A 17,325-nucleotide genomic window follows, 5' to 3' on the forward strand; every position below is an offset into this window, starting at 1 on the left:
TGTCTGTTGTTGTAACATGGCCCAGAGCCAAGATTATCAACATTTCCTTACACCAAAACTACCTAAAAAACATAAATCAAAATCACAACCAGAGATCAGAAGTGTTTTATTTTAGGCTTAGCTTTTATATTCCAAACCCATTTTTGTGTTGACTTTTATATTAGTATTTATCCATTCCACCTCGGTAACATTATGTTTACTGCACACCTCCCAGCTGGGCCTCTCTATGTGTTGTGAATAGCCGGCATGTCCATGTGCTGTATCTCCCTTTGGACAAAGCTGTGAGCTTGGCTTCACGTGGCAGCAGGGATGACTGGCTATGTCGTGCCAGCCCCCTTTTACTCACTCAGTCAGCCAGTCAGTCACTGCCTGGGCTATTGAGCCCAATAACTGGCTTTGAAATCAGAAAAGCATAAAAAATTTTAGAAAAATGTGAGCTCTCATCACATATCTGCATGAGAATTAAGGTTGAGGATAAGTGAGCTCAAATAATTTAAAAGTAGGCATGTGCAGACTGGAAAGTGACCTGTATTAAAGGGTAATTGTTTTACAACAAGAGAGATTTTACCTTTTAAAAATATATACAGTACATATATATTTGTAAAGCATCATTTAGGTTAGGAAAAAAAATCTGGAATGTCTTACTTGTCAATTGACTTTGCCTGTGGTGCTGAGGAATTCATGATGTCTTTGTGTGAGCTAGGAGCTGGTCATTAGAGCTGTGTTGAACACTGAGGCCCAAAACTGCATGACTGCTCCTGGACAGCCGCTAATGTAACCCTCACTCCGAATTGCTGTGGTGAAGCAATAAAAAAACCTAATGCCAAACCCAGCAGAGGCGCTGATAGATACATACTAATTTAAAATCTCTGGTCATGACACTATCTATTCTGATTTAGTGTATACATTTGCCACAACATTTAATCAGAATAGCCATTGTAAAGTTGTGTGTCATGCACAGAGTGGTGTAAATATTACACTGTTTATCAAGAACAATGGCATTTATCTTTATAGGATAGATTATTTTTACTCTTTTGTCAATGTAATGTAACAGCTTGATGAAAGCATAGTAGTTAGAAACAAACTCTCCTGTTAGGAACCAGCTCTAGTTGGAAGCTGCCTTATTTTCAACTGCATGACCGACAACACACAATTGTGTCAAGACAGATTTGACTTGTCAGATATTGTAGCCATGGTTATTACAGCCAATGTGTCTGTCTGGGGCGTGGGCCCATATTTGAAGAATCCATTTGTGCCAGGATATTCTGTCACTCAACATGAAACTTGAAATCAAGATGCTCTAAATTCCATCCTGTCTTCTTTTTTCTCTGAATTTTTAACCCTTCTTTAACTGACCTCGGTTTATCTTCTCTCCCCTCCCTGTAGAGAGTTTTGAGGTGACCCTCACTAAAGAAGGTGATCTTGGGCTCTTTCTTCTGCTTTGTGCTTATTGTTACGATTAACCCACTAACACAAAATGGCATCTGCACATTCACACAGAAACGCCTGCCATTCTCTGAAATCTACCCATTTGGTTTTCTCGACTTTTATATTTTTCCCCTTTTCACCCTATAATAGTTTGGAACTTTGATAACTGGATGAACAGTCTGGTGTGGGGCTTACTAAATTAGAAATATCTGTGCATGAGACATCCATCGCAGTTTGCAGACCCTAACAGTTTTTCCAGCTATCACCAGGATACATTTGTTGCTTTTTTTTTTTTTAGACCCAAAAGAGGAAACAAAAGAATTAAATCATAAATACAATTTGTTTTTCTCAACCTATTTACTCAATTGGATTTTTGTACAACATCTAAAATTGTGACCATTATTTGAGACATTAGGTGTTTTTGTAGTGCCTCCATGTAAACTATTATGCTGACATTTTCGATGTAGTTGTCAACTATTCAAATGAAAGCTGCTGAGATTGTTAACCAATGCAAACTCTCTGCTGTTTGTTTCATCTTCGCCCGAGTGGATTTCTTTTCCCACCACCACTAATACTAGCATGGCTGCAGTTGTCATTTGATATGGATGTCAAGCAAATTGATATTTCTAATCCCAGTTCTAATCCAGTATTTTTGTTTAAGGAATCTTTATTGTGCATATTCAATTCCCTTATTTAATTATGAATTAATTGCACAGCTGCTTTTTTAAGTGTGTGTCAATGTTTAAAAGGGCATCAGGCAATGTGGTGACGGATTTTCTTTCATTGGGTTTTCTGATTTTATATGTATAATTTAGTACTCGTTAACACTTGCCCCTACTTTTTTTTAAAATTTATGTTCTGCACATTTTCCTCACATATAGATAGTAACCTTTATTTATTACAAAGTGAAATGATCACCACTGATACTGCTCTCTAATGTTCTTATTTTAGGGTTTGGCTTCCTCTTATTCTATTATACTTATGTGAAATGCCTGTTGTCACATCATTTTGGTTTCTGCCTGCATGTTTGAATGCTAAAATTATTAATTGGCTTGGAAAAAAACATGCCTTCTTCTGTATATTATTGAATGTATCACACCCTCTCCAAACTCCCCCCAAAATGCTCACCCAATTGTATAGGTGCATTTGGGCTTCCTCCACAGACACCACCCATCCCAAACTTTTAACTCCCTGGCTCCTACAACCTGTGGCTGATCTTTTATTTTTTGCATTAATTTATTAATTTTGCTGTCAAGAATCAAGTTTTGAAACAAAATCTTACTGTTTTTTTTTAAAATCAATCTTCCTTCTTTGTTCAGGTGAGATCTGCGGCTTTAGAATCCATGGGCAGAATGTACCTTTCGAAGCTGTGGTCCTGGACAAGTCCAGTGGTGAGGGGATCATCCGAGCAAAGGACAAGTTAGACTGTGAGCTCCAGAAGGAACATACCTTCACCATCCAAGCATACGACTGTGGAGAGGGACCTGACGGTGCCAACATGAAAAAGTCGCACAAGTGAGTTAGAATAGTCTAAAACTAGTCTGGGTCAGTTCATTAACACTGTAACAAGAAGACTGAGGCCTTCAACATTTTTTTCTGTACCTCCCGTTGAGTCAACTGGCCCAAAGCAATGCAACGCCTATGTTGGTTCTAAATCGTATTAACTCGAGTTTTTTTGTCGTCAGGGCCACTGTCCACATACAAGTGAACGACCTTAATGAGTACTCACCAGTGTTTAAAGAGAAGTCCTACAAAGCCACTGTCATCGAGGGAAAGAAATATGACAGCATCTTGAAGGTGGAGGCTGTGGATGCAGACTGCTCTTTCCAGTTCAGTCAAATCTGCAACTATGAGATTGTCACTCCGGATGTGCCCTTTACCATCGACAAAGATGGTAAGGACTGCTGTCAGTGAACCTCACAGTGTGCCTGTCATGATAAGAACCACAATTTGCATCACACCGGGCACATTGATTCATGCAATCAATTGAGCCTGCTGCAAAGGTCATTAAGAAACCATCTCATCTTGTTTCTGTGACGAGGAAATGTAACCAAAGCTGGTCTACTATTGAGGCTGGACCACAAGACTTGCATTTGCACATCAAGTGGTGCAACGCGAAAAGTTTAAACATTATTTATAACATATGCATATAAGTGTTTTCTATTTATGGCACTGTAACTACGGATTATCAGTATACAAGTCATTTGTAAGTCATGAGTCATTTTAATTCGGTGCAGCTTTGACATGAAACAAATATTAACTCCCACACAAACATTGTTTGTTCTTTCAATCAGGTTTCATCAAGAACACAGAGAAACTAAACTACGGCAGAGAGCATATGTATAAGCTGACTGTGACCGCTTACGACTGTGGAAAGAACCGTGCCTCTGAGGACGTTCTGGTCAAGATCAGTGTCAAGCCAACTTGCAAACCCAGCTGGCAAGGTATCGACACGGTCTTAGTCAACTTGATAGCCGCTACTGCTTAACAAAAGAATCTCATGTTCACAGCTCTTGTCAGAAATTTTAATCTTTGTTTGCCCTGAAGGGAAGTGCTCCTTTTAGCATAATTGTATTGTATTGACAAGCCCAGTATCGACTGCCGTACCTTATCATTGCCATGTTGAAGGACACCTTTGTCACATTCCCCCATTTCTTGCCCTCAGGCTTCAATAAGAGGATTGAATATGAGCCTGGCACAGGCAGCCTGGCTCTTTTCCCTAGCATGCACCTGGAGACCTGTGATGAGCCAATCACATCCATCAGAGCAACAATTGAACTAGAAACCAATCATATTGGAAAGGGCTGTGACCGTGACACTTACTCCGAGAAGTCCCTGCACAAGCTGTGCGGTAAGTAAATTATTTTCAGAACAATAAGACTGCAGTGAAAATTATTCTTGTGACTAATTGACAAAAAAAATTAGGAGCCAGCTCGGGAACAGTGGAGCTGCTGCCAGCACCCAGCAGCTCTGCCAACTGGACAGTGGGACTACCCACCGATAATGGGCACGACAGCGACCAAGTGTTTGAGTTTAACGGCACCCAGGCTGTAAAGATTCCTGATGGCTTGGTGAGCACCAGCCTGAAGGAGCCCTTTACCATCTCTGTGTGGATGAGACATGGGCCCGGTGCTCATGAGAAAGAGACCATCCTTTGCAACTCCGACAAGACAGGTAACTGCTTATAAATTTAGGATACTGTAGGCCGGCAGGCTGCTCAATGTTTTTGCACTGGCTTTATTTTCTTTCCTATCCATGCCAAGTTCCTGCTCACTTCTCCACTTTAGTCATTTATTTTAAATTAGAAGTTCACACTGGATATTATTGACTATAAAGTCTCTGAGCAATTTGTAGATGGTTCATCAACTTCTCTCCCCCAGTTTATATAACAATTACATCAGAACAGTTGTGCGCTTGATCAGAAGCATCTGTATTGCCACCATTATGACCCCAGGAACACTCAACGAAGAGTTATTTTTTTAATATTTATTCTTGTTAAATTGATCATATGTTAATGTTAACATAAATTTGAACTAATACAAGAAACAACAAGTGCCCCGTAGAAAAGATATTGCTGATATTCATGGACAAATAAGAGCTGGCACAGAATATCATAGCAGCCCAGTTTATCATCTGGCCAAGATATATCCAGCGAGTTTAGTTAAAACAACTACATGTGAATAACTGATTTGCCCACCATAGGCACATCATTGTTGTTTTTGGCGTTTTATAGAAGGAAAGCGCTGTTCGGAGGTGGCAGTAAATCAAACATTATTAGTGTAGATTTCACTTATCTGTCTTCTGTGGGACCTGATGAAAGATCACCGAAAATGCTCTAAATCGGCTGGCACTCTGGAGGTCTTCTGTACAGTATAAGGCTGGCATTAGAAGAGTTCATATAGCTTTGTTGCTCATACCCAGTATTTGTTAGAATTGAGGTATGAATTAAGTGAAAGGTACTGAGGTTTTTCCCAAATATGTTCCAAATTTTTATTGGCAAGTTTGTCATTTTCCCCACAGACATGAACAGGCACCACTATTCACTCTACGTGCACAACTGCAGGCTGATCCTTCTTCTCCGTCAAGATCCATCTGTGGCAGAGAACTACAAACCAGCCGAGTTCCACTGGAAACTCGACCAGGTGAGCTACTTCTGTCACTCTGATGTGACCTTCTTGGTTTTTGTTTTAAAACGAAATTATTGGGTTTCTTATGTCCCGTGTTCCCTGTAGGTGTGTGACAAAGACTGGCATCACTATGTGTTGAATGTGGAGTTCCCGACAGTGATGCTCTTTGTGGACGGAACTACCTTTGAACCCTTTTTGGTCACTGAGGACTACCCGCTGCACGCTTCCAGGATTGAGACTCAGCTCACCGTCGGTGCTTGCTGGCAAGGTGTGACGTGTGAAAATTGAAATACAACAATATAAACGAACATAACGTCTGCAATGTTGAATCTTTTGTTCATATTAATTCATGTCACGTTTGTGAAGTAATAATGAGCTCAAAGATTCTTCTGTCATGCAGCGTATCCTCCAGTATAGACTCTGAATCCCTGTAGCAAATCCTAAACCTTCCCTCTGTCTTTCCCAACTTTCTTATTCCTGTCCTTTACAGACAACTCTGGACATGAAAATGACACTGAGACAGTCTCTGAGTCTTCCTCAGGTTGCCCAAAATCTTTCCCTTTTCAGATACTTCCATGTGTCCGCCATGTCCCACCATGCTAACTGCATCCTCATGCCACTGTGACTAGAATGATTTTTTTACATTCTAGATGCAGACATGTTTATTTTCAATTTTTGTTTCTAAGCATGTTTGCAAGACTATGCTATATTGCTGTTTCAGTGTCATATTTACATCATCCTCATTCACTAAAACATATACACAGGATAAACTGACATACAATAAGCACAAAACGCATTTCTCCGTGCAGCCTCGTCATTCAGAGCATGACTTTTACGACAGAAGTGACGTCAGAGCAATAGACAGACACAGTGGATAGACACTGTATTTCTGCACTACTTCTCTCATCAGAAATGTGATTGGAATATCCAGGGTCTTCAAGATGGTGGTTCTAATGCAATGTTTATGTTTTGATTATTTCATCTTTAAGCTTGTTCTGTTTTGCAGAAACCAATAGTACTCTTAACTGTGGACATTGCATGTAGAGTATACAGTATTTAGGTTATACTGTATCTATGAAACAACCGTATCGTTTTGGTGTCTGAATGAGCCCCACCTGGGCACGCACACTAACTTGCATGAACTTAAGATTGTCTTTGTACATTGAGCCTGCATGCAGCGATGTTGTGGCTGAATAGATGAAAAGCTATAAGAATTTTAAACTTAATTTTTCATTATGCTACTTTGTTTTATCCTCTCTTCTCAATGGTGACGCACACAGGCGGAAATGCACGCATGGCCCAGTTTTTCCGTGGAAATCTTGCTGGGCTTATGATTCGCTCGGGCAAGCTGGAGAACAAGAAAGTTATTGACTGTTTGTACACTTGCAAGGAGGGCCTGGACGTGCAGCTGCCCGAAGAAGTAGCCTCTACTGTCAAGGTTAGTAGGGCATATCAAAACACAGAATTCTCACCTTACTAATCCTAACTATGACTGTGCATTTGTTATATCTCTAATATGTCAATTTGATTTAAAAAATTTTTTTTTTAACTAAACTCCTAGGTGGAGTTTAACCCCAATCAGTCCTCTCTGACTGTCGAGGGAGATGATATTGACGCCTTTGACAAGGTCATGCAGCACATATCCTACTTGAACTCTCGCCAGTTTCCGACACCCGGCATCAGGCACCTTCGCATCTCTACTTCTGTCAAGTAAGCAGAACTCATGATTCGAAATGAACTCTGACAGATTTCAGACATTTCTGATCATTTTTGGCCAAAGTTAAAATAATTTATACAAACTGTAAAGAAACATACAAAGATAAGATTCCAAGTGTTAATGATTTTGTCTCGCCTCTTAGTACTGTAACTTTTATTCACAGCAATAACAAAATTTACTGTACGTATCTGTCTAGATGCTTCAACGATGAGTCCTGCGTGACAATGTCTGATGCAGAAGGTTATGTGATGGTACTGCAGCCCGAGGAGCCGAAGATTAGCCTGAGTGGCATTGACCACTTTGCCCGCAGCGCTGCCGAATTTGAAAGTCAAGAAGGTGTGACACTGTTCCCTGAGCTACGCATTGTTAGCACCATCACCCGTGAGGTGGAGGTCGATGCTGAGTCCGAAGCCACTGAGCGAGTGGACGATGACCCCACAGGTGAGAGAAATGCACACTGAAACTCAAGATGACCTTTTTTAATAATCCTATACTCACCTTGTGTATTGGGATTTTATTTCCCACCCAAATTGCATCAAGGGCATTGAGTAACCTTGTGTGATACCTGAAGAGGTACACAACAGTAAAAGATGAGAGAATACACTGCTAAGAGACTGCTACAATAACAGCATGGCGGGAGGATTATGCCTTGTAGCCAAAGGGATTGGACAGAGTGAGTGACAGATAAGTTGTTTACGTCTTCATGGGAGGAGCAACTGCAGCCTCACCATCTGTTAGCTTTGTGTACAGAAGCTGAGATCAAAAAACAATAACTCTACACAGAGGTTGAAACAGAAGTTGGAAATTTTACTTTGCTGTACAGAAGAGGACGATTTGTTAAGTCACACACAAGCCACAAAGAAAGAAGCATTCATTACTTTATTTAATTCATCGCCCTCCATTCTTTCATGTCCGGTCGTCCAACCACCTCCTTCCAACTGGCTGCCAAATTGAAGCATTTTTCGAAGCGAAAGACAAATATAATCACTTGGTGAACTGGGTGTACTAAGTTTAACTTGGGTAGAACTTACAACTCTGACAAATTTGAGTTGCTTTGGCAGTGAGGTGAAGCTGATCATTGGCAAAATGGCAAGTGGAGAGCTAGATCAATGTATTTTGTAATGTAACAAATAGAGTGTGTGTCTTCTGCGCAGTGGTATGTCCTGGTCTGTTTGTTCAGGTAATGCTCTTTCCAATTGCATTCTGTGCACGGATTGGGATAGAGAGGGATGTGAAAGAGAGTTGTGTGCCTTCAGGCTAATGGTTAAAAGTTATTTTTTGCCAGTAGCCATGTTCTGTGACTAAATAAACATGAGAAAAGCAATAAAAGTCTAACATCGTTATCCCCTAAGTTCAGTACCACATTTTTTCTGCTGGGCAAAAAAAGAAAATTCTGCACTGATTTTTACTCTACTCAAACACCAGAACAAAGTACAATTTTTCGGTCGGTGATATTTCATGCTTTATTTGTGATTTTTAATGTTAATGTTAATGTATTTTTAATGAGAAATGAGCACTTCATGTTATCCTTTTTGAAGTTGCGTTTGATCAGCCATTTTCAAAGAGCCAAAAAAAGCAAAGAGGGCGTACCAAACCTCATGATTTGATTTGGATGGGTAACGTTTCATCCAATCATCTCCAAGAAGTGACAATAGCAACTAAATTCAGTGTATTTATTGGTTTAGAGAAACGCGTCATGTCCTTCATCAGCATGCTTAAGTCTAAAATTTACAACAGGGATCCCCAACCACCGGGCCGGGGACGGATACCGGTCCGTGGTGCATTTGCTACCGGGCTGCAGAGAAGAAAAAAATAATTTGTTCACGACCGCAATCTGGCCTGTGCCTTTTGACTAATCAGAGTATAAATTTGTGTACGTCGCCCTCTAGTGGTTGGTCGCCATTACTGGGGTGTTTGCACACCTATAGCCTTAATCCTAAAAAAAAAAAAAAACTTGAAGAAGGAAAGATTTTGAATAATATTTGTGGCTACAGAATATTGATTTAAGAATTTGATTATCTACTGTGACTGTAATTGAGCAGACAAATAAGTTAAATAATTTGAAAAGTGATAGCTAATGTTATATGCTTTGTTGCACACTGTGAAAATGATTACCTCAAAAGAGCGAGATGTCATGTACCCATTCTGCAGCGCTTTGTTTACATTTGCGGCTTTCACGACATTTGCGTTACAGCAGCTAAACTGCTACACGGCAGTACTATTTGGACGGAGTTGGAGCTCGCATCCGCGTGCGTGTTGTTTTGTGCCTGTGTTATTAAGCCGAAAATAAAGGCAGCGTTACAAAGTCATCTGACCGCTCGTCATTTCACATTCTGAATGCATTATTGACTGGCTGACTTCGTTTTCTCCATGTTTAAATGATCTTATAACCACTGTGCGGTCATGATAAGCTTGCTTACCGGACATCACTTTTTCATGAAGAATGGTGGCCGTATAAACTGCATTATTTCTTTTATCCAGGGCTTTGGTTCTTGGGTCATTAAGGTAAAAAAAAAAAAACAAGTGTCTCGTGTCGGCGGCGGCGGCAGCTACATTCGTACCGGATAATCCGCCCGCCCCGGCCGGTTCGCCGCAGCGTATTCGGGTCCTGGCTCTGCTCGCAAGCCGTGGGGGAACGCTCGAGAAACCGGGGTGTTCGCCGGAGGTCCAGAGGCCGGGGAACCGGGCTCGGCCCGCCCCGCCTATGGCGAGGCGGCGGCGGCCTGCCGGACTGGCCAGAGCGGCGGGCTCCATCGGAAGACGGCTACTTGCCGACTATCGGTCTCCAGTAGTGCCGGTGTTTAGCCTTAGATGCGAATTTACCACCCGCCTTGGGCTGCATTCCCAAACAGCCCGACTCTGTATCGTCACAAGCCCTATAGTTTAACTTAGTGTTTACAATAGCTTTAGCATTCCTGCTAGCAGCAGCCTCGTATTTGTTCCAAAATTCTTTATGATGCATTTTTAAATGGCTGCTGGGTTAGTGGTTTTGAATGAGGACGCGTTCTTTCTGCCTCGTGGAACTTATACGGTACATGTTTCGCAGATGGCGAGAGCGTCGTTTTTTTAATAACAGCCGCCATAATATTCAACTACTTCTTGTCTTGTAACTCCGCCTCCTCAACCCCTCCTCCCTCAGGGGCTTCAGAGAGGGGAGGGGTTGAGGAGGCGGTGTGCTGAATTCTTTGGTTGGGCACATTTGGAGGCAAAATCAAGTATATAATTATCGGATTGCATTATCGGTTGAATTTTTTTATTATCTGGATTATCTGTGTGACGTCATAATTGCCATTATCGGCCGATAGTTATCGGTGACCGATATTATCGTGTATCTTTAGTCTGAACCATTTGTTTAGCGCATTTAAAAGAAAAGTTTGTGTTTTATAGCATTTAAGCTAGCGGATTTTTGCTATGTAAGTTAGCCAATTGTTCTTTTGTTGTACATAGATCCTCATATATATATTTTTTTATATCGTTTGAGGCACCGCTTAGGTATTTTAAATTTTTATGTTCCTTATCCGATTACTCGATTATTCAAACAAACTAGTTCATCGATTAATCGACTACTAAAATAAAATATTCGAATTCAGTGTACGGTGAGTTACATTTTCCCTGCACTTAATGTTCGTTTTTAGCACCGTCATGTTATTTTACATTTACTGTAATTTTCTGCCACACATTGAATTTTGCCGGTCCGTGAAAAAAGGCCCACTTCACACCGGTCCATGGTGCAAAAAGGCTTAGGGACCACTGCATTACAGTACTGTAAATTTGTCTTTTTTCCCCCTCTCTTACGCTTGCTTGATTGGGCACGCTTTATGATATTGTCTTCTTGCCTGTGGCGTTTTCTTAGTACCCTCTGGCAATCATTCAAACTCTATTAACTTTTTACAATTGAAACTGACATACTTCTCCATGGAAACCTGAAAGTGTTTGCACTAGAAATGACACTGCTTGCAATGAGTGAAGGATGAACATTAAATCTTCATGCTATAAAAAATAATGAGCTGAAACTGTTTTAAAAACCTGAACTGCTGCTTCTTTGTGTGTGAGCAAAGCTGAAAAGTTGTTATAATGTGTTTGAACTATGTAAAGTAACAAATTTTAACAGCAATCCACCCACTTACCAGTACTTTCACCTATCAGGGTTGGGTTAGGTTGTGCACGATTTGTGCTGTGACATGAAAGAAGCAGCAAAAGCAGAGAAGCACTTCGCTATTAGATTTATACAAGTAAATTTTTGTAGTCCATGTGTTAGTTAGTATAATTATTGTGGGATGCTACTCATCCATGTGGTAAATTAATTGTTTACTTGACATCTCAAAATGTTTTTTTTTTTTCACTGCATCTCAATGACTCATGCTGCTTTTTGGACTTGCTGTGAATATGTATATATCAAAACACAACAGCACTCGAAGGCGAAGGACGCATTCTGCGTCCTTTATGGTATACTGGGGACGGGTTTCAATAAGCTTCGGCTTCTCCCGTCAGCCCTTTTCTTTTCGGGTTGAATTAATTGTAAACACATATAAATATATATATATGATCTTTATTCAGGAGTCACACGGGGTGTCCATATCACACAAATCAACATAAAAATGACATAAGAAACACAGAAACAGAAACTGAAAAAGCAAAAACATGAAAAAGGCACAAACTATCTGTGCACAACAAACAGGCTTTTACTCCAATGGCGCCACATGCTTGACCTACACCTATAACTATTTTTAGGATTCGTTATTTTCATTAAAATACTATTTTCGGACTTATTTAACCGACACATGAACTTATACATCAGATTTCTTAGTAGCGCTTTAAAGGTGGGTAACCCAGAACTGACAAATAATTGGCTGGCGCTGTACCATCTAGGCACCTGCAATAACAGCCTCAAGGCATCATTATAAGCTACATTTAGCCTCTGTATGGACTTCGCTAAGTACCTGGTACACAGGTGAGCAGTGTATAATGGTGTGCAATATGCCCTGAACAGTGATATTTTCACGTCGATGGAACACATAAAAAATTTTCTCTTAAGCATATTTGCCTGTGCATAAAGTTTACTGCATTGCCGGTGAATGTCCCTGTCGTCTGAAAAATCATCAGTTATAAAATGTCCGAGATATTTAACCTCATTGCAGTCATTTAGAGTTTTTTTGCCCAGAAAGAAGCGAGGGAATACAGCCCCCCTATCTTCTTTAGATCTTAAAATCATAATGTTACTTTTCTCTGCATTGTATTTGATGTCAAATTGGTCACCAAACTGAGAACATAATGAGAGTAACTCCTGTAAGCCAGCACTACATGGAGAGAGCACCACCACATCATCCGCGTACATAAGATGGTTAATGATAGTGCTTCCTACAACACAGCCAGTATTACATTTATTGAGACGGTTGGACAATTCGTCCATGTATACATTGAACAGATATGGTGAGAGTATTCCTCCCTGTCTCACACCATTACCAACTCTGAAGGAAGAAGAAACCGTGCTACCCCACTTAATGTGAACAAGTTGATTTGCATACCAAAAGGCTAGAATACGGATGACATATTTGGGCACCCCCCTTTGTGTCAACATAAGAAAGAGTTTGCTATGATTGATCCGATCAAAAGCTTTTGATGAATCAATAAAGCATAAAAACATTGTTGAGTTCAGGCCTTGATACTTCAGTAGTAGTTCCTTCAACGCAAATACGCACATATCGGTTCCATGTTTTCTTTTGAATCCAAACTGATTGTCACTTGTGGAAATAAATGTAGCTATTCTGTTCAGTATGATTGTCTCCAGCACTTTAGACAGCACACTGGCCAGAGCAATTGGTCTGTAGTTATCTTTACAATTAATTTTCCCAGTCTTATCTTTTATAATAGGCACAAGTTGTACTGCCATCATAGAATCGGGTAGAATGCCATGTTTAAAGAAGCCAACAAAACACAAGGCAAGGAGAGGAATTACCTTCTGAATGGCATGTTTTAAGTGCTCAGCTGTAATGCAATCGAAACCGCAGGCTTTGTTGTTTTCTAGCTCAATAATGGCTTTATGGATTTCAGCCGGTGTGATCACTAAAATCTCATTAATATCACAGTTATCGGGTGTAAATGTATCACCCTTAATGCAATTAAACAACTTGTAGTAGTGCTCTCTCCATAGTTCTGCAATGTTATTTGGGCCACATACTCCATTGATATTAAATGGCAAGGGAGCTTTACACTTATTCAGTGCTTTCACCTCCTTCCAGAAGTCACAGAAGCTATGATTTATAAGTTTGCCAGCAAGGGAATCTGCCCTCATACTGGCTTCATTTCTGCTGATAAAACGCACAGCAAGCTTAAACCTTGCATTTGTACGCTTTTTATTTTCAAATAACGTCCCACATCTAACTCTTCCTGATGCTGCCCATTCTTTGAAGGCCTGCCTAGCTGCTGAGTGAAGCTCAGCTACATGAGAATTCCAACCAGGCTTTGCATGATGAGTATGCCTATTATGCCTATTATTGTTTTCATGTAAGGTCTTACCAGAGTCGTGGAGACATTTAACGATGAAATCATACAGAGTGCACAATTCTTTGCAGTGCTGTTCATTTTTGCAATTTATATCACAACATAATATAGTTTCCTTTGGTAGGACAACAGAATCTAACAAAATATCAGTGCTGATGGTGTATCTGCTGATAGACTCATCCGTTAAATTTGGCCAGTTAAGTTTACCAAAATTGGCTGTGTTTTCATCTATGCTTATTATTGGTATATTCTCCACTTTGAGACACATTAGTAATGGAATATGGTCAGATGTTGCTAGGTCGTAGCAAATTTCCATACTCATCAGCGAAGCATAGGCATCCGCTGTAGATATACAATGGTCGAGCCAAGATACAGTATGCCACACGTCACTGATGTATGTGTAGCTGTTTTCTGGCAATAACATCTTGCTGGACATAAGCAGGCTATTATCCTTGCAGAACTGTAGCAAGAGCTTTGCAAAATTAGAATTAGCATCAGAAATGTCTGCATTGTAGTCCCCAACTAGATACACACAGGTTGAACCACATCCCTCAATGAAAGTATTAATACACGCCAGTCTATTGCAGTATTCTTCCACATTGTCATATGACTCATAAGGCATATATATATTAATAATAATAAACGATCTGCCCGTACTTTTATACTCAATGGCTATCGCCCAGTCAACATCAAGTCTTAACACTGACACAACCGTAAACCATAAATGCACTAAACCTTAGTAAAACTAAATATATGCCATGCCTGAAGGGAAAATAAAATAAATAAATGTGTGTTTCTTTTTTTAGTGCATAAAACTAAATGAAAAATCCCATGTTTTTGTTCATTTAGTCCAAGAGACAGTGGTGTCCGAAGAGATCATGCACAACCTGGACACATGCGAAGTGACCGTGGTGGGAGATGATCTGGATTCAGAGCACGAGGGTCTGGAGGTGGACATGGAACAGCTGCAGCAACGCGGCCTTGAAATGAGCTCCTCCCACCTGGGCCTTGTCATCACAGGTATGCACATAAGTGCTACTATTCAGCTTATTGCCATCTTAAATCTCCGTGAATTTTGAAGAAATGCACATCACTATGTTCTAGGCGTGAACACCATGGCAAACTATGAGCAAGTCCTGCACCTCATCCGTTACAAGAACTGGCACACCGAGGCGCTCTTCGATAGGAAATTCAAACTGGTGTGCTCTGAGCTCAACGGGCGCTACATTAGCAACGACTTCAAGGTCGAGGTAGGACTGAACTTGTTTCTATCCTAACACGAACACCTTCCAATCCAAAAGAGTTAACTATTTAAGGGCCAAAGTTGCAGTCCTTTGGTGACTATGTGTGGCACCGTATTTAAAGCTCTTGGCTGCCAAAGTCAGCAATGTTGCTTGTCTCAATTTTTCGACAAAGTTTGGGTAAGTAAGTAAAGTCTGATAACAAGGTCGCCTGTCAGGTGTGTTAGCAGAAACACGCGTACAACAGCTCTCCCGGAGCGATGAGAAACCACATAAATTGTGGGTTTTCTTTCTTAGAGACTGGTCGCAAATAAAATCTGAGACTAGTTGGTTGGGAAATAAGTCAAAATTCCCATCCCTATCCAGCACCCCCATGGCCCTTGTGAGGATAAGCGGAACGAAAGATGAATAGATGTTTGTTTGTGTGTATCTTCTATAGGTGAATGTAATCCACACAGCCAGCGCCATGGATCACGTGAACAATGCCATGGTGCAGCCCAACTTTATCAACCCTGTGTATCAGGCATCAGTGGACCTGTCGGGTCACAACTTAGTCAACGCTCACCAGGCATCAGGTAATGCGTCATGGCCACTCTCACTTGTGAATCATCCAAAAATAACTGGCAAACAAATACAGTATACAGTATTACATTGTAGTTAAGGTATTCATTGTGGCCAGGGCTGTCTACAGACTTGCAGGAGCCCGGGGACAAGAGACCATTATACCCCACCCCACTCCTGCCACCGGCTTGTCACGACAACATACGCAGTACCTTAACGCTTTGCAAGCAATGACAGTGTAAATTTTCAAATTATTTATTTTGAGATGGACAGTTAAATTTAACAGACCGTAATGTGATGTGACACAGTATGAACAAACAATTTCTATCTATTGTCCCATGTAGGCTACAATACAATACAACTGAGAGTGCGATGCCTGCCTGCTAAGCAACAAAACAGTATAACTAAACATCTGGTGCCTGCCCCTTCCACATCCCTGGGGTTATCACGCCCTCAAATAGTGATGCGCCTAGATTTTTTGACAGCAAAGTCATTTATAACATCAGTGAAATCCAGTTTTTGAGCAAGCTCACGTTCAATGGAGAACATGGTGTTACCGGCATTCCCAGGCGGCCGCTGTCCGCTACAATATGACCGACCGGCTTTACCAATTTGGCGCAGACGAAGACGCGGGCAATCGTAAGGGGGTGAGATAGGAGTTTTTGAAAGTTGTGCGGTAGCGCTGAGTTGAGTATCTGTGAGTCCCCCATTGTTAATAAAAGTTCCGGCAAAAATCCATCCTACGTGTCTCTGCGTTTTCATGCACATTGCCACCTTCCTGAAGGAAGACCCGGACGAACTGACGATGAACGAGCGAAATCGCCGAAGTTAATCGCTGGTCCACTCCACACTACCGTGCTGAGTTGAGAGCACCGCAACTTACAATTTTGTGCAGTTTGGTAACAATGGCTAGGTTGTTAAGCCTGCCATATGGTGGAGCATAGTTAGGTTTTTTTTTTTTTTTTTTTTTTTTTTTTTCATTTTACTGAAGGCTCGCTCTCCTCCAGCTACAGTCACTGGCAAAGACAAGAAATGCGTAGCACTTGAGTGCGCCAGAGCGGGGTCAAACCATTCTCTGCTAAGACAGAGGGGGTGGGTGCAAAAAAAAGGAAAAAAAAAATATATATATATATATATTTGAAATATTTAATATGTTAAAGTTTTTAAGTATATGGCGGAAAACACAGACAAGACTGAAAAAGCAGTTTCTGCTCTTGCACTCCTCTTTAAAAGAAACTGCTGTATTCTAAGCCAAAACAACTGTTGTGTTTGATAGAACAATATGTCTATAAGCTGCCATAGCAGATTCATGGCACATTAAGCCCCCAAACTATTTTTAATTTGTCCGTTTCACCCTGAAAACCCTCGTTTACAGACGTCACGCAACCGCTTTTGTTGTAACCCAGCCATAAAACTATTGTAATTACAGTTATTATTCAGTGTCTGTCATTTTTAGCTTAGAATCATTAATTGATGTCTAATATTTCATTTAAAAAAAAAAAAAAAAAAAAAGACTTTAAAAAATTATTCACTCGCATATTTTAAACTTTTAAACAAATGACATCACAATGAAAAAAATGGCGTCTGTAAAAAAGTCAGGGATATCTACCTCATAACTATCGCTTAATTGTATTTTTTTTGTTACTGTCGCATTTTGTCCGATATGTTAGATGATAAATAATTGATCCAAACAAAGAAAAATTGAAAAAAAAAAAAAAAGTTTAATGGGGTAAATATATGAAAAAGAAAA

General features: G+C 40.5%; 1 protein-coding gene across 4 annotated transcripts in view; it reads left to right on the plus strand.

The window, feature by feature from the left end:
* Positions 1–17,325, plus strand: part of clstn1 (calsyntenin 1) — a 55,281-nt gene that overhangs the window by 28,767 nt on the left and 9,189 nt on the right. Inside the window, exons 3-17 of one of the 4 annotated variants that reach the window (XM_057822019.1) lie at positions 1,387–1,416; positions 2,748–2,943; positions 3,114–3,322; positions 3,723–3,872; positions 4,094–4,279; positions 4,354–4,602; positions 5,449–5,570; positions 5,661–5,823; positions 6,046–6,096; positions 6,836–6,993; positions 7,117–7,265; positions 7,469–7,713; positions 14,623–14,793; positions 14,878–15,023; positions 15,454–15,589. In XM_057822019.1, the coding sequence (XP_057678002.1) occupies positions 1,387–1,416; positions 2,748–2,943; positions 3,114–3,322; positions 3,723–3,872; positions 4,094–4,279; positions 4,354–4,602; positions 5,449–5,570; positions 5,661–5,823; positions 6,046–6,096; positions 6,836–6,993; positions 7,117–7,265; positions 7,469–7,713; positions 14,623–14,793; positions 14,878–15,023; positions 15,454–15,589 (2,361 nt within the window). The remainder of the gene's footprint in view (positions 1–1,386; positions 1,417–2,747; positions 2,944–3,113; positions 3,323–3,722; positions 3,873–4,093; positions 4,280–4,353; positions 4,603–5,448; positions 5,571–5,660; positions 5,824–6,045; positions 6,097–6,835; positions 6,994–7,116; positions 7,266–7,468; positions 7,714–14,622; positions 14,794–14,877; positions 15,024–15,453; positions 15,590–17,325) is intronic. The other 3 variants (XM_057822037.1, XM_057822027.1, XM_057822048.1) reach the window with 3 other exon arrangements.

The sequence above is a fragment of the Corythoichthys intestinalis genome, chromosome 2 (genome assembly GCF_030265065.1).
Source record: "Corythoichthys intestinalis isolate RoL2023-P3 chromosome 2, ASM3026506v1, whole genome shotgun sequence".
Lineage (NCBI taxonomy): Eukaryota > Metazoa > Chordata > Actinopteri > Syngnathiformes > Syngnathidae > Corythoichthys > Corythoichthys intestinalis.